This window comes from Hirundo rustica, chromosome 6, assembly GCF_015227805.2.
Source record: "Hirundo rustica isolate bHirRus1 chromosome 6, bHirRus1.pri.v3, whole genome shotgun sequence".
Taxonomy (NCBI): Eukaryota; Metazoa; Chordata; class Aves; order Passeriformes; family Hirundinidae; genus Hirundo; species Hirundo rustica.
This window is the reverse complement of record NC_053455.1, coordinates 22,109,918-22,134,379: the sequence shown is the minus strand read 5'-3', so window position 1 is coordinate 22,134,379 and position 24,462 is coordinate 22,109,918. Positions and strand designations below refer to the sequence as shown.

Genomic DNA, 24,462 nt, shown 5'->3' with positions numbered 1-24,462 from the left:
TAGTCACATTGCACTCATCTCCTCTGATGTGTTTCAAGCCTTAGTGCAGTGAGAGACTAGGTTCATGAGACCCAGAAGGGTTCCCTAACCCCAACTCCACATCTACCACCATATTTTTTCACACAAAACTTTTCCAGAGGCTGAATTTCTACTGAAAGCAGTTTAAGTTCTCTCTAGAGTTATCACAGCTAAATATGTTAGGCATACAGACAAAGAAAATCTACTGTGAGAGAAAGTGAGAACAAAAGCATGTTACCAGCCAACTTCACTCTGACACTAGCTGAAGGATCTGCTGAAGAATAGCAGGATTGCCTGCAAGAATTCTGCCCCCCAACCCCCTAGGCAATCCAGAAAGCAATTTCTGCAGTGATTAGACAAGACAAACACTTGTAGTGGATTTTTTTTTTTTTTAAATATAAATAACACTTTCCAAATGTTTCCCTTGGTACTAAAATTTTCAAGTTGATAAAGAACCAAAATCTATGGACTCAACCAGGATTCCAGGGTGCCATATCCAGAGTCAACAGGCTACAAGTTACTAATGCCTTCTTCCTAATGGACAAAACCCATGCAGCTACTGCATTCACAAGAGCTGTTCCTGCTTGTTTGTACCTTGCTCACTGTATCTGGTGGCACTGTTGTCATATGACTAAAATTCCCTGCATCCTAACAATTATAATTTACAGTCACTGAACTTATAAAGCATTGGTTCAGATCAACAGGTAATTTTAAAGAACATGATTAGGGCTATCACTCCAGAACAAAGAAATTAATAGATTTACCCAGCAACAAAAGCTTATCTAACAGTATGTATTAATCACTGTGAAGATTTGTGGGATTGTATTAATACTACTTGCACCTAAGCTCATACAGATTTTGTATTATCACAAATGCAGTCATCATAACAGCATTCATAATCATTAAAAAGACAGGTGTACATCTCCTGTTTGACAGCTACTCTTGTGTCTTGCTGAGAAGAAAGAAAAGAAATGCACACTCATCAGGCCTCTTCTGAACTAGTTACAGCACCTTCACTATTAAGTCAGAACCATGAAAAAAATTACCTTTATACAGTTTCAATGAAGCTTACCTGGCCAAGTTAATTGAATTGTTGAGAAAAGCAAGCATTTAAAACCTTCTGTTTTCATTATGATACCATGGACACTGAAATTAAAAAGCACATCTTTGCTTTTAAAAATCTCAGAAGCAAGCATCAGTCTTCAAAGAAGGGATTGAAGAAAAAAAAGAAAAAAAGAGTCGAACCTTTGTACAGTACAAATAGGTTGGCAGGCCTTATGGCAGATTGAAGCCACAGAGAGTAAAAACATCAGGAACACATACAAACACCACATTTCTTTAGAAGCTAAGGAATGTGCAAGCTTTGACAAAGCATATTATATTAAGGATGTTTATAATCTACTTCCATGGAGACAGTTCAGTAGCTTTACAACATAGCAACAAAGAGTGTGAACTATATTTTCCATCTGTTTTGTGCAGACTGTTTTTTTACAATGGAAGTCAGTATCAAAGCTAACTGTTCCTCGGGATTTTAAACAGCAACACAAAGTGGTAAAGAAATCTTTTCCTATGTAGTACAAGAGAAGATGGAGGATATAAATGGCTATTAAATATATATACAAAAATATGTGATGAAGACCTCTTGTTCCAAGCAGGAAATGTTACACATAATGTAGCAGTCACCTAGTTTCAGCTAATATTACTGAGTTTATTAATTGTAAAATATCACACAGATATAAAAAACCTTACAGAACCAGACAGATTATCACTTCCAGCTGAACATGTGCAATAAGAACAGCAAAGCAGCCCCTTTCCACATTTTAAGAGAGGTATAATCAAAAATGGAAAGACACAGCCAGTATAAAACATGAAATCAGCTTTAGGTCAAGCATGAGGAGAACAAAAAGGACAGCACTGTAAGTGCTTCTTCCAGAGGAAAACAAAAATACCAGTATTGGAAGGACTCCTTCCATCTCCAAAGTTCATTTACAGTGGTAGCATAAAATTTCTTCTGAATCTATCCACATCAAAACAGATAAAACAAATAACAAAAAGCATCTATTGTACTCATATATTATTAGCACAAGTTCTGCCATTCTGCTGCTGTTAGGCTGGAGTTCACCCTCTGTTATAAGCCATAGCTCTTCTCTACACACACAGACCACAGAAAATAATGCAGAAAACCGTATTTCTTTTCCCAGAACACAAAAAAGCTGCAGTGCACACCAGCTTTTCCAAGAAAAAGCACAATGCTTAAGTTTAATAGGTGTGATCTATACAGACAACACTTTAAAAGAAAAAGCACTTGAAACACTCCACAGTACATTACTATGATAGAAAAACAAATGTGCATGGAATATACAGCCCTCGTGGCCACATGTTAGACTACACTCAAATCCAAAGGGAAGTCATTGAACATTTATACCCTGCCTTAGGAAAAATATTCCCAAAGTCCCTCATATGAGCCTCAATCCCACTGAATACATCAAACACAAAACTTGAGCTATTTTGTGAAGACCACCACACAGATTCAAGACCATGCCTGAGCAGCAGCAGTGCCTCCCACCATGCCAATAAATGTCATTACAACAGAACTGTCAACCCCCCCAGATCCTACACATCTACTTCCCAGAACACATCGTAGTTTCCCTCGTTTACCAGGTTATCTACAGAGCTTCCATGAAGACACTGTTATGCAAACCCTTCACTTCATGATGAATTGTCAAAAGAACTAATCCCTAGACAAGACAAACACTCGTAGTGGATTTTTTTTTTAATCTATATTAACACTTTACACAGGTTTCCCTTGGTACTAAGATTTTCAAGTTGATAAAGTACCAAAATCTACGGACTCTACCAGCATATTAGGACACCATATCCAGAATCAACAGGCTACAAGCTACTAAAGCCTTCTTCCTAATGGAGAAAATCCCCTCAAAAAACAAAACCAAAACAAAACCAAAACAAAACCAAAACAAAACCAAAACAAAACCAAAACAAGCCACAACCAACCAAAAAAACCCCCACACCAAAACAAAAAAAAACCCCCACAGCCCAAAACCAAACCAAAAACCAACAAAAAAGTCCACACAAAAAAAAAAAAAAAACAAAGCACAAAAACAAAACACACCCCCCCCACCCCAGAAGACACCAACCAAGAAAAACCTCAGCAAAACAAACCAAAAAACCCCTAAGTGGCCATGTAGCCTTCTTCTACCCCCAACTGTTCCTACTTCTCTCAAAATATAATCAAGGAAGAAGGTACAAGTATGAAGTATTATAAAAATGTAAAGTATTAAAATCCTATAAAAACGACTGCACAAAACACAGGTTATAGCCAAAGCTATCGGGTTAGAAAAGATGAAGAGCCTGACCACCACACCCAATGTCTCTGACTGACCTGGGTTAACAGGAAACACTTCCCAAAGCCAAACTTGGGAAAGAATTAGCTCTGCTGCATTCAGAAAATAAAGCAAAATTCCCCCCAAATTTCCCAAACACAAGAATAGTCTTCTGGGAAATGTAGTGAAGTGTAGTCTGTGTAGTTTCACGGAAAAGTTATTATTTATTAACAGTACTAACATTTAGTATATTTATCCTGCCATTAGGCACATCTCTAACAAGTTTACAAACAGAATCCATAGACTGGACAAGATAGCCAAGTACTCAGCTTCAGAGGAGTAATTCAGTAGCTCTTCTAACTGAGCTTTAATACACTAGCTTCCCTATGGAACTCTTGCTAGCTGGTCATAAAAATTAAGATTTTTTTTTTCCCCCTGCATTGTTTTTTGAATGGTATATCAAATGAGTATAAAAGCACAAGGCTTTACAATATCCATAGGTCGTAATCTATTCTTCTAAAACTCAAAGTCAGTTCAGCCAAATAGAGGGATTTGTATGCCACATAAATCAGGCAGTAAGGTAGACTAAGAAACAGTACAAATTAACTGCAGATGACTAGCAACAGTCTTCTCCCTCATTCCCTGCAGCTGCCTTAGCCACATACTGAAGCACTGCTCTTAAATTCAAAATCAGATAGGAATGCTCTAAGTGCAAGAAACAGCATTCAGCAAGATACAAAAGCAGCTGGTCACACTGACTGGTTACACTCCATGTCAACACCTTAAAAGCTTCTAACAGCACTGCTGCTAAAGCAGCTGGACTAACGCTCAAGTTCTAGCAGAGCAAGGCTTGTTATTCACTGGAAAAGACACCAGCCAGCTATAAAGTGTCCACCTTTGGTTAGAAATAGCCAGCTTTGGTTAGAAATAATCAGCTTCATCTAGAAAGCAACAAATAGAGCTAGGGCATCCATTCTCTTGCCTGGATAGTGAGGTATCCCTGAGGGGGTACCACCTGAGGGATGGGATGTGTTTGACTGCTGTACTCTTTGGCAAACTCCTTTGGGAGGTGGCAGCCATAAACACTGAAGTACCATCTTCTGGCCAAACTGAACAGAAGCCAGCTCTATAAAGAAAGGATGCCAAGAGTCCTATGAAACAGGCTCCATGTGAGCTAGAGATAATAATGAGATCCTACACAGAAGTATGCTTTGACCAGTAACTCGTACTGTAAGGTACTATGAGTAATATTTATCTCTGTGTTAGTCTGAAAATCCAGGAAAGCAGCATGGCAGACAGACTACTTTCTACTATGTCTCTTCATAGAAGAATCTTTTAAGGGCTAGAGAAAGAGAACAGAACAGTCCTCAATAACTGCTTTTCATCAGTGGTACTAAATAGGACCTTATGGAATGGAGCACGTTAAGTTCCGAAGTTTTTCCTGTCCTTCAACAGGACTTTGATATACCACCCAATATAATATTGCTACAGATTTCACCTAACACAAGGCACAATGGGAGAGACAGGATGCTGCAAGTGTGTATGTGCTTTTTACTAATGTGTTCTAAAATTAAGAACTTTCACTCTAAACAAGTTGGTTCAGTTTGTTTTTTTCAATAGGAAGCTTTTGTATGAAGTCACTGAGAAAGCTGCACCTGAATCTTTCACAGAATACATCTTCATACATCTTCTGTGAAGACTTTGATCCATTCAATAAGAAGTCCTTTACAACATTTCAAGTTTCTCCTTTGACATCAAAGATGCTTCTATCCAAGTTCAGCTTATGATAAAAACTACAGCTTGCAAATTTCCTACCAAGTCTGTTGTGCACATCTGCCTGTATATGTTATAGCAGCCATACTTGTCCTTCTACAGTGTGCTCTCTAAAACTCTTTAATAATTTCAATAGCAAGGGTGTAGAGCTTTCCCAAGTTAGTAAGTTGTATTTGGCAAGAAGCTTTTGGTATCCTGCCACCTGGAACTGCAGTCAGGTGGAAGAGCAGGCTTTGTGTCTGGAAAGGCCCAAACCCTGGGGACCTTGTCTCCCCTTTGACATTTACAGACTTGTATTTCCTGAACAGCCCTGTTTTCCAGGGATCTTGGAAAGATCAAAGCTGTGCATTTAAAACTCACCAATTGCCTCTATGCTGCCGTGTCCTGAACAAAAGGCTACTTGTCAGGAATACAGCTATAATCCTAGAAAACACAAGCTACATTTCAGATTGGAGGTACTTTGCTTCCAGCTCCTGGTACAGTTACTCTCTAAGAGCGACACATCTGTTTGCACAGAGTATTCAGTTCTAAAGATTTAAGTAGCAGGACAAATGAGTTCTCTGCTGCCCATTTAGAGCCTGAGTTTGCCAACACACTTATGTGATACAATATTAAGCTGACCAGCTGGAAGGCATGCTTGAAAGTCTTAAAAAGCTTCAGAAGTATTTTACTGGCGCCTTTTTTCTTCCTTTTTTTTGCAATCCCAGTGTCTATGGACAAACAGTTAAGAAATCCTAGGAGCTGCTAGCCAACATGAACTTGAGAAGCATGCATACTCTGTAACACATTTTCCCCCCATGTAGGCAGTATTGTAACCACAACTTTTCCACTATGCAACAATTAGGCAATAACCTGAGCACTAACAGAAGCTTACTTGTGGCAGAAAGAAGCCCTATAGGTTGGTTTATTCTGTCCTTGACAAGTCAATTTGTTTTGAACTAAACCCCAATACCGAAATTGAGAATCCGCTCAATCTTATTAAAAGTAATCTCAAATCTCTCCTCTGGCCATACGCTCTTAAAACACATTAATTGGCATGCAGGTTTTTCAGGCTGCTTCTTCCTTAAGAGATTAAATCTGTACTAAGAAAGTTTATTCATTCTGAAACATTAGCAAACATCTGCACTCTAGCAGGAGCAAAAGAACACACAGTAGATTGTCAAGATTGTCTGTGTTTGGGAATTTGTGGTAGGTCAACTGCATTGATGTGAAATGGCACGAGTTGACCTTGTGCCAAACATATTTTCCATCAGAACCCACTAAAGTAGGCATGGACAGTAGCTCAGCTGGCCTGCAAGTCCCACATAGCCTAACACAGAAAGGGCTTCATTACTGACTATTGCCTGTTTCCAAAGAAGACAGAGGCAATTATACTACATAGTCTTCAGAGAAGTCCCTATACTGCAGATAATATTGCAGTACTAATATTCTTTCTATATAGAAAATTGGTGCAGCTGCCAGGAGTGATGATAGGAGGTAGTGCTTGTGTGGGTCATTCAGGTATTCTCTAAAAACTCTGCTCTAGTATATCATGTAGCACTTCAGGAACCATGAACTCTATTTCACACTAACCCAGAGAATGACAGAGTGCACATCATCTCATCTGCGACTACTCCTGTCAAAATGCTGTACCTCAATATTACTGATTTAGAAGCATTTTAGTTGCACTGTTGCTAACAATATATCCTATACATACTAGTAACTTGCTAGCAGTATTTTCTCCTTTTTCTGTATGAGCAGCACACCAGCATTCCGTAGAAACCTGGCACCTCATATGCAATTGAGAGTATAAAGTGAGACACACATTTTAAATCAAATGTAGTACAAAAAAATGAAGAAAAATTAAATTACTTCAACAAAGCAACATTTCTAGTTGTATTTCTGCTATGACAGATCAGTGTTTAGTCTGTGAAGACACAGGATGACAGCTCCTACCTGAAAAGAAATAGCAAGAACCAGAATGTTATGAGAACAAAGCAGGTGTACGCTTAGAAAGGTTTGTAAGTTCTATACAAACACTATGATGAATAAAGCCCAAAAGAAGAGGCACTGAAGATTTCTCACATTTCAATGTACAGCACAAAGGGTACAACTCTGCTAATGTCTGTAAACACTCTTCAAAGCATCAAAGGCTGAAAGATTTCTCCTGCCCAGCCCAGGTTAAAGCAGTTTCTCTGGAAGCTTGCCATGCTCTGTGGGAGGGAGGTAGGGGTGCAGCAACAAGCTGGATTTAAAAGATCCTCAGCTGGAAGTACAAATACAGAGAATGATGTTTAAAACTGTTAGACCCCTGGAGAGAAGCAGGAAACTCTTTATGACCCCCAGAGTATTTGTTTTTCCAACAGTTTCCCAGCTCAGCTTGAGATTCTCAAGAGCAGCAACAAAACAAAACAAAAAAAATCACTCTGCTCAAATTAGTTTTGACTGGTCCCCAGGTTCCCAAGGTGATAATTTAACACCTCATTAACAAGTGCATTATTGGAGGAAATTCAAATGAACCGATTTTAATGATAATTGAATGTTTTCAGCCTCAGCCTGCAGAAGGAGTATTTCCCCATTGGAGTACAACAGCAGTCAGTGCTTCCATTTGTGGATTGACTGCTGAGAATGAATGGCAAAGCACAGACTTCATTTATAAATATACCATAAGCTACTTAAAATTCAATTCTAGGTGCTGAAACACGGGCTATTCCTTCATTACTGCTTATAATTGGTTTAACTTGCATATAGTTCTGGTTTGTCTTTGGAAAGAAAAAGGTAATGTCCAGCTTCAAGAAACCTACTGATTAGGCAGATGATTTAACTGCTGAGGTCCTATCTTTGCCTTGAGGGTCTGATTAACCACATGGAAGTTAAAGTACTAACTGCAGTCTTTTTTCCTCCAGAATTTAAGCAGACTATCTAAGCTTGGTTTGGTGTTTGGTTCTTTTTTCCCAGCATGCTTCTCCCTGGGCATATTAACAGTACAACAATGGTCCTGAATTCTGAGTTATGCTCAATTCTCTGCCAAGACAGCTGTACATTCTTATTACTTCTGGTTATAATTGGTTTAACTGCCTCCTCTGATTTAACTCACTCAATATTGTTGCACATAGCAATGGCAAGAGTAAAATTTTTTAAAAACTTTTTTTAATGTTTTCACTGATGAAATGGAATCAATTACTGCCTTTTCACAACTGAGGTGCTGAAGACAAATACCAATCTGACTCCATGCTGCTAACTGACTGACCAGCCTTCAAAGAACAGTTACTTGTTCCCAATAGTTTAGCAGCTGAGATGGCCAATGCAGCTGCTACCTCCACTGAATTATGTTGATTAATAATCCTTCATTTCTAGACAGAACTCAAGACAACATTCAGTCAAAATTTAAGCCATCTTGGATAAAGTCTATCCACCACTTACTCTATCCATGCTATGTGTGGTGCTGTGATTAGGTGTGGGATACTTGCCTCCAAAAACCCACATGGAAGTCAGTCAAACTCGTTACAAATGTCAAGAGGTATAATTACTATTACTGAGTTAAGGTCTGTGGAAAGAAATAGTTCACCTCTTTTACAAGCCATTAGTACTGCCAGCTTTAGTTGAAACTTAAAACACACCTGGATTTAAGGCTCATCTTCAGTTTTCAACACATAGGAGAGCAAACTAAGTTTCACCTCTGATGGTGGTTAACCAGTACACAGATTAGTTTCACTCTGCATGTTTTGATTTACCTGCATCACACTTGGGTTACTTAAGATTTTCTTCCACTCGCCCCCAGCAATGTTATCAGGGCAACAAACAGGCTGGGTCCTGAACAGTGGTTCAGGTACAATGCTAACAGAGCTCCAGTTGTATAGGATGCATCACTGGCTCTTACATAAATAACAGAAAGGAGCCAGCTGGATTCCCAGTCCTAGAGAGATTGTAGCAGCAAAAAAATCCAGCTTTCAACTCAAACCAAATCATTGATGCTGAAAAATTCACCAAGACAGGTCAAGCACTTAACATCATAAATCACAACAATGTCTCATTTACCGTGACAAGAACCAAGCTGTCTCATTTTCCCTACAGTCAATTTAAGTAACAGCAATAATCAAGTGGCTCTATGTTACAGCTTTCCAAAACTCCATTCCAAGAATCAATTTGTCATCTTTGTGTACGTATACTATGACCCTGAAAAGTCTGCTTATTGTGTCTTTTTATTATCATTGTTTAAAAAGCTCCTTTATCTACAAAACTATCTGGCATTCATTCATTTTGTGGCTGAACAGAGCAAGAGCAACATTCACCGAACTGCTGACAAGCATCTGCAACACTTTCTCCTTAAAGTTTTCAACCACAGAGACTTTGAATTGGAAAACAGTTCCAAAAGTTTGTTTTTGCAGAAAGAAGATTTCTCCATCCCTCCTACTTACCTTGCTCTACTATATATTAAAGCCAAATGTGATGATATGCAAGATATTCATGCGCAGTGTCACCTGAGTTCTCTGAAGAGAGTCTATATGCTCAACGTGTTCGACACTTGTGAGGATGACCGCTCCTTTGAAGAAATTCTCAAAGGGATCACAGATCAAATATATTTTGTTTAAGACCCCATGATGGTCACCCAATTACAGTAGAAGACAAGTAATGGAAAGTAAAATAGGAGAGACAGAACACTGATCTGATAACACAGAGGAGGTGCAGTACTGGAAGCACCACTACCAAGAATCCGAAAGGTGGCTCTGCCATTGCTTTAGCTGTTAGCATAGTTTTTGCAGTCTGGATGAAGGAACAGGTAATATACTCATATATAATTATACTGCTGAAACTGTCTTCAGGGTGATTGAAGACAGTCACTTAGATGCATACACCTTACAAAGAATTAACAGATTAACTGAATAGAAATCAAGACACAAAAAACTACTCTAACAACTAAGGCAGCACATTTGCACTTAAGCATGTCTTACATTCTCTGTAGAGAAGCTTTACATAGCATCTGTATTTTGTCTGTGCTGCCTCCTACCAATATCCTATTTAGTCACTGGCAGCTTGCTGGAAACCTCTGAAAGGAGATATTCACTTTCTTTAGTTACATAAAGTTTTAGTAATTATAACACCTTATGTTGTAAGTATAGAGTCTTCAGATGCTTCTTTAAATTTAGAAATAACCTAGACAATATATTCTTGCAAAATTATATACAAAACCCCTGTTGTCTTCAAAAACTACTTGGTTCCTATTACTTATTCTTCAGCTACAGACTATCTCAATCTGACATGACAATTTCCACAAAGATTTGATGCCATGGAGGACAGCAAGTTTTACAAATAGCATGTGGTAAACAGAAGCAGGCAGACAAAGAAGCCGCAAAGGCTCTTTTCAAGAAAGCATTCTTGAAGCTATTAAAAGATTTAGCTGTGGTCCAAAACATTTGCTTGGGAGCTAGCCATCTACTGTTCTGATTCCAGCTCCAACTCCTGTGCTGCTGTAAAACCATTGCCCTGTCTCAGTTTCCTTTACCAATTCATTCAGCTTGACTAACTTAAAGGCAATGAAATTTTTGTAGTACACAGTCAGTTCAGAGGTGCTTACCAGTGACCCAGTTTAACACTGTTTCTCCACTTGTCTTTCACAGTTAACAACTACTACCAGCACCCATGTACTCCTTATTTGTTCAAAGTCAAACCAACTGCAGGCAGTGGTCCTCCAGAGCCCCACTTGTAACTCCACAGAATCCAAACAGAAATTTTTCAGCCAAAGCCTTTCAACAGTGAAAAAATTTTGTCATGCTAATCAGCTCTTTAGTTCACCCAATTGAACTTTTGCCAACTTCGTCCACAGAAAATGTCTACAAAGTAATATTATCTCTAAAGTCTTAAAGCAATTTAAAAAATGCATGACTGGGAAACAGCGCTCTGCAGTAAATAAATAGAAAAGCACTTTCATGCAGAAATCATCCTATGAGGTGCTTATCTTAACTCAAAGTTGACTTAGATGCTTAAAAAGCCAGTAACATTTTCACGAGACATGTAGCCGAGGCATCCTTTGAGATTTGACAGGGCTCTGGCTATCCAGCTGTTATATCTATCACTTACAAAAAGTGCTAAAGCTTATATAGAAAGTGGACATACAGAGACTTCTTGGAAATGATACACCTATCAAACACCAAAACAACTCATTTTCTCATTAGAATCCCTAGGAATTCTGGTACCTCTTTGCAATAAATTAACAGGATGTAGCTCAACATTCATTCTAAGCAACATGAGAACAAAAACAATGTTTTGAGTTTATTTTTTTGCCATATTGGTTCCTGATCTGGTTTGCCTTTCAGCTCAGATGGATCTTGCTGGCATAATGGCAGGAGAACAGTGTGGAATGGAAGTTAATTCCATTCTCCTGGCTTGAACAAATACCACACTGTAGCCTCAAAAAGAGACACAAATGCCTGAGTTTAAATACTGCAAACAGAAATCAGTTACACATTCCTTGCTTCCTGCTTCATTAAGCAAAACAGATACTGGAAGAAACCCAAACCAAGCAATGCCTAAGCTGACCACAGATTGCTGGCAAATCATCAGCTATAAAAACCTCAAACAATTACTTTTAAGACTATAGCAAGACAACTTTTTGTGTAGTGTGAAGTTTGCTTAATACCTGTACTCGAGAGCAGGAAGTCACCTCCTGGCTCTTGGCACAGGTCTTTCACATGGACCTCTCAGAAGCACTCAAAGCCAGCAGAGACACAGGCTGCTGCCCAGCTGTACTTGCCTCACTGACAATGTCTCTACTGAGCAACCACCCACACCAACTGCTGGCACTTAACTGTGTTCTCAGATAATATAAGCAAACCAAGTGAAAACTGTTATAACAGGAAAATTCTCAAGTCATTTCTCCAGTGAGCTTTTCCAGCAGGTTGGCTGGTCAGATGATGCATGTTCAAAAGCCAATTCATTTCCTCAGCATACACCACCACCACCTCGTGGCCAGATGCCTCAAACTCCAAGAATTCAATATATACTGCAGTTAGAATTCTAAAAACCTCCAAACTAAATGCCACCAACAGATCCTCAACAAACTACATCAGCATTCTGTGTGAGCTGCTCACAATTTTTTAATTACCTGTGAAAAGGGAAAAGTGACCTACATGCAAACTGTACCATTTCAGTTTCGAGGCAGACCTATTTACTTCATGCTGTAACTGAAGGAAGCTGCTACCCATAGACAAATGAGGCACAAGGATCTGTCTTTATTACTTTGACTGCCCAGAGAGTAGTACAGATTTCCCCTTTTTTACTTCTACAATGAAACAGGAAAACTAAGACAACAAAGACAAATATGCTGAATTTCTTCTCCTAGTCCATTAAGTTCACTGATTTTGAAAAATGCCTCCAGCTCCCCAAGTAAAAAGGGATTTCAGAAACATTTCCATATTTACTTTAAGTGAGATGCAAATATCAAATTATACTAGAGATGAAAATTGAAAGCACAGTCCTTGCAATAAACCAGAACACAACTGTAAAAGATACAACAGCAAAATACTCTGAAATCAATGCTTACAGTGGGGCAAATAACAAAGGACAGACAATGGAAAGAAAAAGCAGGTAGTTAGAATAGCTTGACAGAGAACAAAAATCAGTACAAGAAAATAGTGTGTCTTAGACAAGACTAAGGTGACTTACCTCTAACTGAAAACTCTTTATGCTGTTATTAAGCTGATCTGCCAAGCAGAACTGTAAAGTGGTTTATTTACACAGAAATTCCAGCCGTAGAACTACTAACAGATAATTATGAAAGCATCCACTTAATGTGTTATTTCTCAAACTGACAGAGGCTCTTTTTGGTTTCCCCTTTCTACATGCTTACTGCTAGAAAGACTCACCAACAGTTGTACCATCTTCACCCATAATGCACTTCACAGAGGTGATGATTTGCTCCACAACAGGAGGTGACATTGATGTTGCATATGCAGCACTGTGAGAGTATGTCCTGAGGTAATCAATCAGTTCCTAGCAAACACAAGAGGCATCAGACAGTCTTCCCAGCATGCAGAGAAATGCTTCTGTCATTAACTTTAATCACAATAAAACAGGGCACCACAAAAAACCTCTTTCAGAATGCCCCGTAAGAGAACAAGTATCTCAAGGATTAATTTTACAGTACAAGAAACAGCAGGGACATGACAACTCATAATGTCACAGGGCAAGAACGTGTGTTTATCAGAGACAAATGTCTATGACAGACTTGTTTAGCTAGCACCATCAGCAGTGGATTGCAACAAGGGTTTGCATTATGTTTGCATTACTTGAGCTGTACCTAGGGTGAGTTTCACAAGTTATTATTAGAACAGTGCGAATATAAAGAAAATGAAACACTTGCTAGCTGTACTTTCCAATAGAAAGAGACAGTAGCCAAAAAAACAAAAGGCCCCCAAACCCCAAGAGCTCAAACAAACAAAATGCCAAAACAAACCAAACCCAAAACCATCATCCAGCCAAAAAAGAAAAAGGGAAAAGGTGTCTTTTCAGAAAGCAAACTGCTTGTACCCAGGGGAAATCAATTCTACCAGACTAACCTAAGAGGATTTTCCTCCAAACAGATTGAAAAACTTAAGCTTCTGGCACTTTTCTTTCAAGTCTCTTCAAAATTCATCAAGAAATCCCTGCTTCCTGCCTCCTAGCCCTTCCTAGAAAGATATTACATCACTACTGTATATTCTGCAAGCTCAGATCATCACTGATCATGCGAGAGCTACACAATTATGAGGTATTTTACTAGACTAGACTCTTCTGCACTGACGACTTTCACAGTATTAGACAGCATGTAACATTATGAAACAAATGGACAATAGGGTATCTGGGGAATAGATTAAATTTAAAATGTTTAATGAAGAATTCCACCACCTGCCTGAAATGGACTTCACCACCATGAGATTCCCAGCTTTTACCTTCTTGCCCCCAATGTATCCTCCTGCAGCTCCAAAGCTTTTGGTGAATGTTCCCATCATAACATCCACATCTTCAGGACTGAGTCCAAAATACTCCACTACACCCCGGCCACTGGGACCCAGGGCACCTATACTATGAGCTTCATCAAGGTACAGATAGGATTTGTACTTCTTCTTAAGGGCAATCACCTCAGGCAAACGGACTATGGATCCCTCCATACTGTTGAGAAACAGAAATTCACCATAAGTTGATTTAATAGTTGGGACCACCTTATAGAGCCTAAAGTCACTAAGCTTTCATTTCTTCCCTCTTTTAGTAATTATAAACAACTAAAATTTGCTAGACCCACCAGAGATGCACCTCTCCTCCCTGCACCTGGGGCCCAGATCTCTGCTTTCTACCTGTTCAGCATCTCTGGGATGCTGACACAGACTAAACAATAGCAGCAACAGGAAGTTAGGGCACAGGAATGTGTTCAGTGATAATTCATTTATAAAATTATCTCAGTTTTACTTCCACCCTAATGTCAGTATTCCGACTTGACATCTACTTACCTGATGTTTCTAAGAACTGACTAGGCTTTCATTAGTTACACTCCAAAACACACATTTTGTACTGAAAGTCACTAGGATTTAAATGCCTAACACAGTTACACTTACTGCTCCTACTCACTCTTAGCAAAAACATTAAATTTCTGAAATTCCATTCACACTAGCATAATCTAGTGAGCACAGAAAGAATGGAATGGACAAGCAACTTAAGACCATAGCTCTGATATAAATAATTAGTTTTAATTAATTAATTTCTACAATCTAATCAGGATGTGGGAAGCATTGTGATACCACCAGGTGCAGTTCTAGCAACAGAAAGCCCAGGATGTGAGACATACACAGTGTAATTTAATTCACAGATGATAAAATGAAATAACTATGAAGTGACAATATTCATAGTTTGATTTGGCAAAGAAACCCAAATACTAAGCATTTAGATCTTATGTGGAGGGTCTTAGGAATATAAAGAATAGTTTGTACCTGTATATTCCTTCCACCAAGATAAGAATTTTTTTCCAGGGCCTCCGTGTACGAGGTTGCCCATGCACAATAGCATCTTTGAGCAGCTTCTCCAGGCTTTGCATATCTGCACCAGAAATTACTGTTAAATGGTACCAAAACAGCTACCAGCTTGAACTTTGACATGACTGAAGACAGCAATACTCCAGAAAGGCACAAATTGCTCCAGCATGGAGGACAGACCATATACGAGTCAATAAGCACAGGCTTCATCTACCTATAGGCCCATGGATGAGACTGAAGGGAATAGGTGACTGTATGAACTCTAAGGAAGAATTTCATTACTTTAAACTAAAAGCACAAATTAGAGCACTAGGCACAAACAAAGAAAGTGAGAGGGGGGGAATAAAAAAAGGAAGGTATCTAATTCTGATGAAAACAGGAGGCGATTTAGGTAGTAAGAATGTCCTTGTGGATAGAAGTAATTCAGAATAGAACAGAAGAGAGCTAGAACACAAGTTCAAGGATATCAATTAAAGATAAGTAGAAGATAAACCAAAGTGCAGGAAAAGAAGCAGGGCAAGTGTAGTTTATTTCTTTGTTTAAAATTGAAGGTATTGGAAGTGGGAATGGGAAGCCTCTAAACCAAAGGAGAGAAGGGAAAAAAAGAGAAGCACCAGTGTAGGAAAGAGGACAATGTTCAGCACATCAGCAACTAGACAGATGAAACTGTAATAGAAACGTATTCTGAAATCTTACAAGCTTTGGTTACAAACACTTGATGTGATCCTAAGAGACCTAACTAATGTGAACAAATACATACATGTGGAATCAGTCCCGAAAAAAACCTCTGAGGAAAGGAGTGAACATGGGATTAATCAGAGCATAAAAGCAAAGTGCTGAGCAAGAGACAGATATAAACAATAGGGCATGAAAAAGAGCACGAATTAATAATGGAAGAAGAACTGGTAGACTAGGGCAGTTGTAGCAGCAAGAGAAGATTGTGAACTAGGTTTAGACTAAAAACTAGCAAAGTAGATCAGTTAATGGATTGTTAAAAGACATCTAATGTTGAGAAAGTTAATGATGAAGAAATCAACAGTGGCTCCAACAGGTCTCTCAATGAAGGAAAGACAAGGTTAACGCAGTTAGGGAGAACAATGGAAAATGAACTTCTACTCTGATCTTTCAAGAAGGAGGGGAAGATGAGTCTGAGCTTAATAAAAAGGACAAATAAGGCAGAAAAAAATAAAAACACTGAACAAGGAAATTCAGAGGAATTTTTCATTCCCCCCAACTGAATATGAATGAAGTCATTAGCATACCAAGAAAATGGCATTAAAAAGGCAGAATAGAGTATAGCAAGAATAGGACTGAGAACACATACAGAAATAGGAACTGAATATCATCTTGACAGGCCAAGGCCACTGTTTGCATTTTGCCTTGATTCTAATCTGCCATTACATTCTCTTCCACAGAAACCCACCATCTAGAATGTTTCTAGAATACCCCCAATTTCCCCAGGATTAGTTTGTAGCCCATTCCCACAAATCATCTATTTTTCATTATAGCAGCTTCTAAGCCCTTCTCCCCATAGCCAAAACTATGTTGGTCAGCAATGTTCTTTCAAAATTCTGAAACTGGATGCAGTGTTCAGACGCATGTCCATAAAAATGTAGAAGTTGAATGCAAAGCTTTCGTGATCTTGCCCAGCAATCAAAATTTATGAGGAATTAAAAAAAAAGAAAAAAGTTAAAATAAGCTCTACTCTTTTGTAAAACCAATTATTCAAGTGACAGAAAACAAGAAAGAGTGAACACAAAAGAAACAGCAAACACAGCAAAGAGAATCCACACTATCAAGTAGGACAAAGGAAGAAAGATAACTGCAGTCATCCAAGTTTTGCTGTTACCACCACACACCTTAAAGAGAGCAAGAGTCATCGTGATCTCAGACACTGACACTCTAAAGAGTATTAGGAGAACCTGAAGAATGAAGGTAGTTCTTACTAATCAAGAACAACCATGCACTTCTTTCATCAAGAGAAAGAGAGGGAAATCCAAGGTAGTTTTAACCTGAAGGTTATTATAAATACCTCCACTGGAGGAAGATGAAACTAGGAAATTTAAAAATCTGTGTATTTTGGAAACAAATACTTAAATATTTAAAGCAAGTAATTAATTGAACTTAATCTATGCTTCATGTCCCAAAAATTCTTTTACTACTACATTGTGCCAACTCTTGACTGACTAGTTTACCTAGGACATCTGCAATCATAAGCTTTTCTTACTGTAAGAGCATAAAATAATTTAATTCTAAAATTAAACTTCCTTATCCCTCAAATTGTAACCTAGACCCCTACAAGATTGCATTATTATGTGACACCTTGCCAGAATAGTCTAACCATGCTGAACTGCCCAAGCATGGTAGAACAAGAAACAAATGTTAAAACACCAGTGCCCCTAGACTTGCCAAAGGGGTAGCGCGTTCTTCTCCATATGCAGCAGATGTAGGCCAGAACAGCTTCAGGATAAAAGTGTTATTAGTTGGGACTGAACATATAAAAAAAAATCTGATTCAGGATGATTCACCTTTCAACAGCAGCAGTCTTCTGACTTTTTACGTAACTAGCAATTGTTTTCCTTGCATGAAATTGGATTTCCAGCTATTAGACGATAGAAAATATTTTATCTGCTCTACAGCATCTGCAGAAAGGCCGAGTCCACATACTTACTGTTGTGCTTAAAGATCCGAATAGTTGCTCCTGACAGTCTTGCTCCAAGCACTAGTGATGCATGATTCAGTTCATCACTCAGAATCAGACAGCCCTGAATTAGAAGGGGAAAGAGGAAGATAATGAAAAGGTTATGTTTCACAGCCAAGCATGTGACACCTTTCAGCTCTGAAGAGCCTCAAGATCATTCAAGAAAAAAAAATTCTAACAAATGCAGCTAGTCCAGGCAAGACTTGCTAAGATCCAATTTGCAGCCTTAGTACAGCAAATAAAAATAAACGACTGCTCTTAACTGAAAGAATCACTCAAGTTTCACTTTTCCTGGAAGTCCTGCAGCTGAATCTGCCTGAATATTTCATGCTGCTGATGAGTACTCATCCTCCTATGCAGTCAGGGAAAAGAGGGAGCAGAGCAGCTTGCCACAGTTTGCTCAGCAGGTGGACAGTGCTGCTAAGAAACAGGACACCAAAGACCTAGCTTAAAGGCCTTATCAAAGTTGCACTGTTACTTTCATTAGGAGGCAACCACTGACTAAACCCACGTCTAGATGGAGCTAATATACAAGAGACAGAAAGTGAAAAACAGAACTGTGCAGTGAAATCGAGAAGTTTTCTGAAGCCATTAAACATTATACTGAATTAATTTGCTTTTTCGGAAAACCCCAGAAGATAAATCCTTGGATAAACATTACAACAGGAAATGTTTGTTTTGAGAGCAGTGATGATTACAGGTCAATAACTGGTATGTTGAACATTCAGTCACAGCATTATCACTGTGGACTACAGGAAGGTATGTATATTGGGGGATTAATATATAAGGGAGCAACAATATTTCTAAATAACCTTGGCCACTCCATTTCTAGGCAAATGTGCTGCAACTTTAGAAGTATCTTTGCTCAGTCAAAAATCTAAAAAGGATGCCATGATGCTGAAGATCTAACACTGAAACATGCCCATTCCATGCCTCTCTAACAACAACTGGTGGAGGGAACAATCAAGAGGATTTCTTCTCTGCAATGGGAATTACTAGAAAGGCCTGTGAAAAGCATTGCCTATAGTTATACAAGGAGTGCCAGACAACAGGAGCACTCTATCCAGAACAAAATAAACTGCACCAGAGCTGCGATGCACCTAGAAACATTCTACATTCTGAGAAAGCTCGAGACTGGTTTGCCCCAGGAACTGCAGCAAATGCAGCAGTGCTCATACTGCTGCTACAAACATTCACACTACATGTTTCATAAACTTTGGCATATGAAGTATGGAAATTTCCAATTAGTGTTTGCTCTTTGAAACTACTATACCAGAGTATGTATACATCAGAGGGCATTGCTGTTAAACATTACTTTATCAAATAATGTGAACATAATAATCCTTCTTAAATGGTAGAAAGCAGGAAAAGTGATAGGTAAAAAAAAAAAAAAAAAAAAAAAAAAGGGGAAAAAAAAAAGATATTAATTGCCTAGGAAAAGCTTTTCCATAAAAAAAAGGACGAGCTTTTGGTGGAGAAAGCAGACTTAACAAACTGAGCAGCAGCCTCTTTTCACCCTCTGCTAATGGGACATTCAATTAGAAACAAATTAATTTGAAACTGAAGAAGCAGTAACTAGTCTAGTACTGTCTGCCACTAGAGAGAGGGCAATGGATCACATAATCCACTGGCACAGTACAGCAATCACTAATGTGTAAAACTGGGTGATGCTACTACAATGATAAGACTTCAGCTGCATTTATCAGCAAATTTACATTTGAGAAAGCATCCAGGACAAGGCTAACAGTAACTGGAGATAACACTGCTTGGGCTCTAGAAAAATATGTCAGTGAAGATCAGGCTTACCACCACATCCTGCAAGGCAAATGGAAGAGAATGCCACATCTTACTACAGAGTGCTACGTACATGAACTGTGTAACTCAGTCCTGAGCACTTAATTTTACAACTCACCTATATATGGAATTTAATTTACTTTCCTACAATTAAAAAAATATCCTTCAAGCATCATTGTTCTAACTCAATTGTCTAGCGCTCTGTGAGAAAGGCAGTACAGAATGATGTTATTACCTCATTATACTAACTACATTAATGACACTTAATCCAAAACAGGCAAGTTTGAGAGTCTAGCTCAGCCTCAAATGGTCTAACAACTTCTGACTAAGTGACCATCAAATTTCACATTATCTGTGGTCTAGACTCAGCATAATTGGCAGTGACTGTACCAGGCATGTGACAACTTGGCTGTGAACAGAGGGTCTCTACTGCTGAAAACTGCCAGATGCAGAAAGACCCGGTTTTAGTGATGCTTTAACAGTGCTGAAACACAACTTTCAGTCTACACCAACTATACCTATTTTCAACATCTGCTTAGTAGAGGCTGCTTTTAACAAGGCATAGTGAAAAAAGATCAACTAAATAATGATGAAGCTTTTAAATTCCTTTTGCCAACTAATGCTGATCAAATTATGGAATAGAGATGGATTTAGGATAGTCAGACTGTGTATGTTGTTATAAAAGAGGATTCAGTAGGAACACAAACTAATTGCTTCAGGATTCCACAGAGCAGAAAAAGAACAGGTGGTCCAGTATATGTGAGCAACTATACTCAGTACATTGTTTTTAGCTAATTAAGTAGTAATATAGGAGTCCAGATATCATTACCTTCAATTCCAAACAGTTTTGCAGTTGAAAACGTAAGGACATGCAAAAAGACACAAACAGTCATTGAAAAGAAAAGAAAAGAAAAGAAAAGAGCACAAGAATTTAATCAAGCAAGAGAATCTCTGAGCTTTTACTGAGAACTGTCAAAGCATTGCCAAACAGGTTGTGCACACACAATTAATTGTGTACTGGGTGGTGCCAAAATTCAGGATTTATGTGTCCTTATTTGCAGACAATGAAGAAATCAAATGTGCAGTGAGAAGCAACTTCAGGCAGCCAAAAAAAAAAACAAACCCACAACATTTAGTGAACATTCTGAACTGCAAAATGGTTCATTTGACAAAACCTCTTTTTCTTCACCAGAGAGCAATTTCTGTTTGGAGTATTCACCTGAGAATAAGAGCACTTGCATTGTTACAAGGCAAAAGCTTCTTACTACTTTATTTCTGTATGAGAAACTAAGTATCCTCATAACTAACCCAGCAGGCACTGCTGTACCCATTTAGGACAAGAGTTGGCTTAGTGAAGCGAGCTGCATAAAAACAAAGATTTCCAATAGACTAGCAGTATTAGGCTAACAGCAAATCATTTTCATAAAAAAACCCCACCTGTTCCAGTACTTACACTATTTTACTCTATGGAGGAGCTAAGAGAACATGAATTTTGCATCAGAATAGGCAAAGAAAAATTTCACTTTTATTTCATTTTCCAGTAACTAAGATAGCATAGTTGGAGATACTGGACACTCAGACTAATCGTCTACTGTTTTATGGGGCACACAGTAAACATCATGAGTCTTTACAGTTCACCTTATTTTCCCCAAACATCATTCTTTTTCTTCAAAGGAAGGATTTTTTAGCTGTCACTCAAAGATAATAAATTCTCTATGTACCAACATGAATTCAGCTCATCTGTGTAGCTAACACAGTTAGTTCTTAGTGTCTCAAAAGCACCAAAATACCGTCAGCCAATCAGTCTGTTAAACAGCCACCATTTCACACACTAAGGAGCCTGAAGAAGCAAGCCTTAACATGCTAGGCTTTCTCCCAGAAAGTTCTAGGCTACTATTTGTCCCATGAATACTGTTTCCAAAAGAGTTTTTTGCAATGGTTAGAGATGCATACTGTGACCTACAGTTTCCATAGAGAATACCTGCAGGAGCTCCATTAAGGAAAAACAAAAGCAAACAAGTAGCTTTTAGAAAAATTAACCACTAGAATCTTTGTTAGGTGGGCTTTTGTCCATGATTTAAGCCATACCTTGCCAACTAAAGCAGGAATGTTCATAGAGTTGGTTGCAAATCCCATTCCATATGCCATTGCAGATTCCACACCTAGGAACCTGGCAACTAGCTTTTCCAGCTCCTCATGCTTGTCCAAGTTTCCTGCACATAAAACAAATGGGAAAATCAGAGTAAGGAGAAGCTTTTGCTATTGCTAAATTCTACGAAGAGACTCTCCACCAACCAAGCTTAGCTTTATTTAAAGGCCCATAAGAGAACACTGAAAAAAACCCACATATGAAAACATAAGTAAGATAAATGGTGTGCAATGTAAACTAAATCCAGGAAGTCAATTTGTCTTCACTGAAGTAAAAGCTGCTTTATCAGTTTGACTAAAGTTCAATGATGAAACAATTAATGTTTCAAAGACCTGCAATCAGATACAGACTTTGAAATACACATTCAGGGAACATACTATCATCTTCCAACTTACCCATCTCCTGCCTAGTGCTACACACCCCAGCTCCATACTGGGACAGAACTTTAGCAGCTGCTTCTTGGCAAGGCCCAGTCTTCTGTGCAAACCCAAGGTAGTTGTAGGAACCCATATTTATGATGTCTTTTATCACTCTCCCTGTGTATCTGTGTTTTAAAAACAGCACAAGTTAGGACACCCAAAATTTAAAACCTTATCTACACCAGAAGATTATTATTTATTAGACTATACACTGAAATGTTAAAACTCAATAGAACCAACTGCTGAATTATTTCAGTACTCCTCTCATCATCAAACTGCAACAATCAGTGAAAAATATTCTCTCCCTATCTTACAATCTCAAATTAATTCCCAGAAGAATTTACATTTACAGGTGAATTTGCTATTACACATAAAATTGCTTGAGGCTTCTCAAACCATCTGTTGCTCTGACGTGTTTCTCCCTCCATTCCAGAAACATACAACTTTTCTTTCAATTCCAAAATAACATCTCTAGATCAATTAACTTGGCAGCCCCTCAAGCGGGATATCCTCTAGCCACAGAAAGGAAACACATCTGGCACTTCTGCGCTAACAATACGTGACAAGGAGAATAAGGAAGAAGTTTAGCAGAAAAAAAAATAAAATTAATCCTTTTGCCCTTGAAAGCCAAGAAGAGGCATAACTGGTTTCACCAAGTATTTATTGTGCTGCAAACCTATTCACATCAAACCTGTGATATATCATTTCCAATTTGTAAAAAGCCTTCATTGTATTTCTATTTGTTTCTGTGTTTTGAGTTATGACTCAAAACAATCACGTTAAATTCCGTTCAGGCAGCAGCATTTACTTCAAGCAGGAGAACTTCTTCTAAATCAACACAGTCACAAGAAGCAGTGCAATCCAAAGTATCCACACCAGGTTCCTGTCATCATGCACAAAGGTATTAATTTTATTACAGGTGCATGCCCAGGAAATCTTAGTAAAGTAGCCAAAAGATTATATACAAATCATCACCTTGGTGGCTAAATGTATTTCAAAAGAACAAAATTCATTGATTCAAGCTGCTAGAAAACTCCAACTTTGATAATAAAGCTCATAATTCACTGCTCCTTTAACCTCCCAGCCTGTAACTTGCTCTTAAGAGACCCTATATTTCAAGACAGGTCTTGCAAGTGTTTTCTTCAATTCTGACTCACGTGAATGTCCAGTTATAGTCATGGGAAACTCTCTCCATCATGTCCACCTTGGCCCCTGGCACACTACAGATTGGACGGTTCCAGCTGTCCCGAATGCGCATGTAGAGGTTTCTGTTGTAGAAATTTTCAAAGTCCTGGTACAATGGGACAAAGTCCTGAAACACATCAAGAACACTCAAAGTAAAAGGAAAAAATATATAATAGCAAAATAAGGGTAACAGTAATAATTATTTTCTGTCATTCTGGCGTAATGAAAAAACTCAAGAAAACATAAAACATGAAATCGACCACTTCATTAAATCATGAAATTCATTAAATCATAAAATTCAGTAAATTCATTAAATAATCTTTGCAGCAGAGGTACAGTCAGCCTTGGAGTTAAGCAGAGCAAGAGAACATGCAATGGCTTTTTGGCACCAAACAGTATGCACTCCTGTACTGAATACACAAAGACTTTGAAAACTAAGGTGCTCTGCTATATTTCATCTGTGCACAAGAACTGCATTTAATATAGCACTACTAGCATTATTTTTACACATTACCTTTAGAACCTTCCACAGTTTTTTTGTTTTTCATAGAAGCTAATAAGCTGCATTATGGCACCTCTTTTCTGCATAGCTTATCAACACTGAAGTCCCACGTGATTTTTATGAATGAGTCTTTCCTGACTTTTAGCTTCCCTTCCAATGTTTTCCAGGAAAAGTAAGTGACTGCCTTGAATGGATAACACAAGAATGTCAAACTAACTGTGGCAGCAAGGACATCTGAGCACTCAAGAACATTTTCTTTCTTGCTCCAAAGTCACAAGATTTCCTTTTTACTATTTAATTAAAGAAAGGTCGACATTTAGTAGAGATAAGAATGCATAATTCTTTTGCTTCTGTTGGGAAAAAAAAAAAAAGAAAGAAAGAAAGAAAAAAAAAAAACCAAAACAAAACACAACACCCGACCTTTTCAATCATCTACAGAAGGAAAAAAGTAGAATTTATTACAAAGGTAAGAGCCAGCAGAGCATTTCTTCCTGTTTTCCACAAGAAAAATGCAAACATTGTGACAAGAATTTTATTTTTGGTGACAGTATGAGAAAGGCAGAGTATCTCATCAAGTACTGTAGTGCCAGACATTTGTAC

The 24,462-nt window shown here is 38.3% G+C and overlaps 1 protein-coding gene across 4 annotated transcripts in view; it reads right to left on the bottom strand.

The window, feature by feature from the left end:
- SPTLC2 (serine palmitoyltransferase long chain base subunit 2) overlaps nt 1-24,462 on the bottom strand; it is a 74,469-nt gene that overhangs the window by 32,491 nt on the left and 17,516 nt on the right. For all 4 annotated transcript variants that reach the window (XR_009207986.1, XM_040067631.2, XM_040067629.2 and 1 more), the window contains exons 3-9: nt 23,333-23,487; nt 22,152-22,300; nt 21,696-21,820; nt 17,784-17,877; nt 15,071-15,176; nt 14,039-14,258; nt 12,974-13,100 (exon numbers count right to left, since the gene is read on the bottom strand). Coding sequence is in view for 3 of the 4 variants with exons in the window: in XM_040067631.2 (XP_039923565.1) it covers nt 12,974-13,100; nt 14,039-14,258; nt 15,071-15,176; nt 17,784-17,877; nt 21,696-21,820; nt 22,152-22,300; nt 23,333-23,487 (976 nt within the window). In the remaining variant the exon portion in view is untranslated. The remainder of the gene's footprint in view (nt 1-12,973; nt 13,101-14,038; nt 14,259-15,070; nt 15,177-17,783; nt 17,878-21,695; nt 21,821-22,151; nt 22,301-23,332; nt 23,488-24,462) is intronic.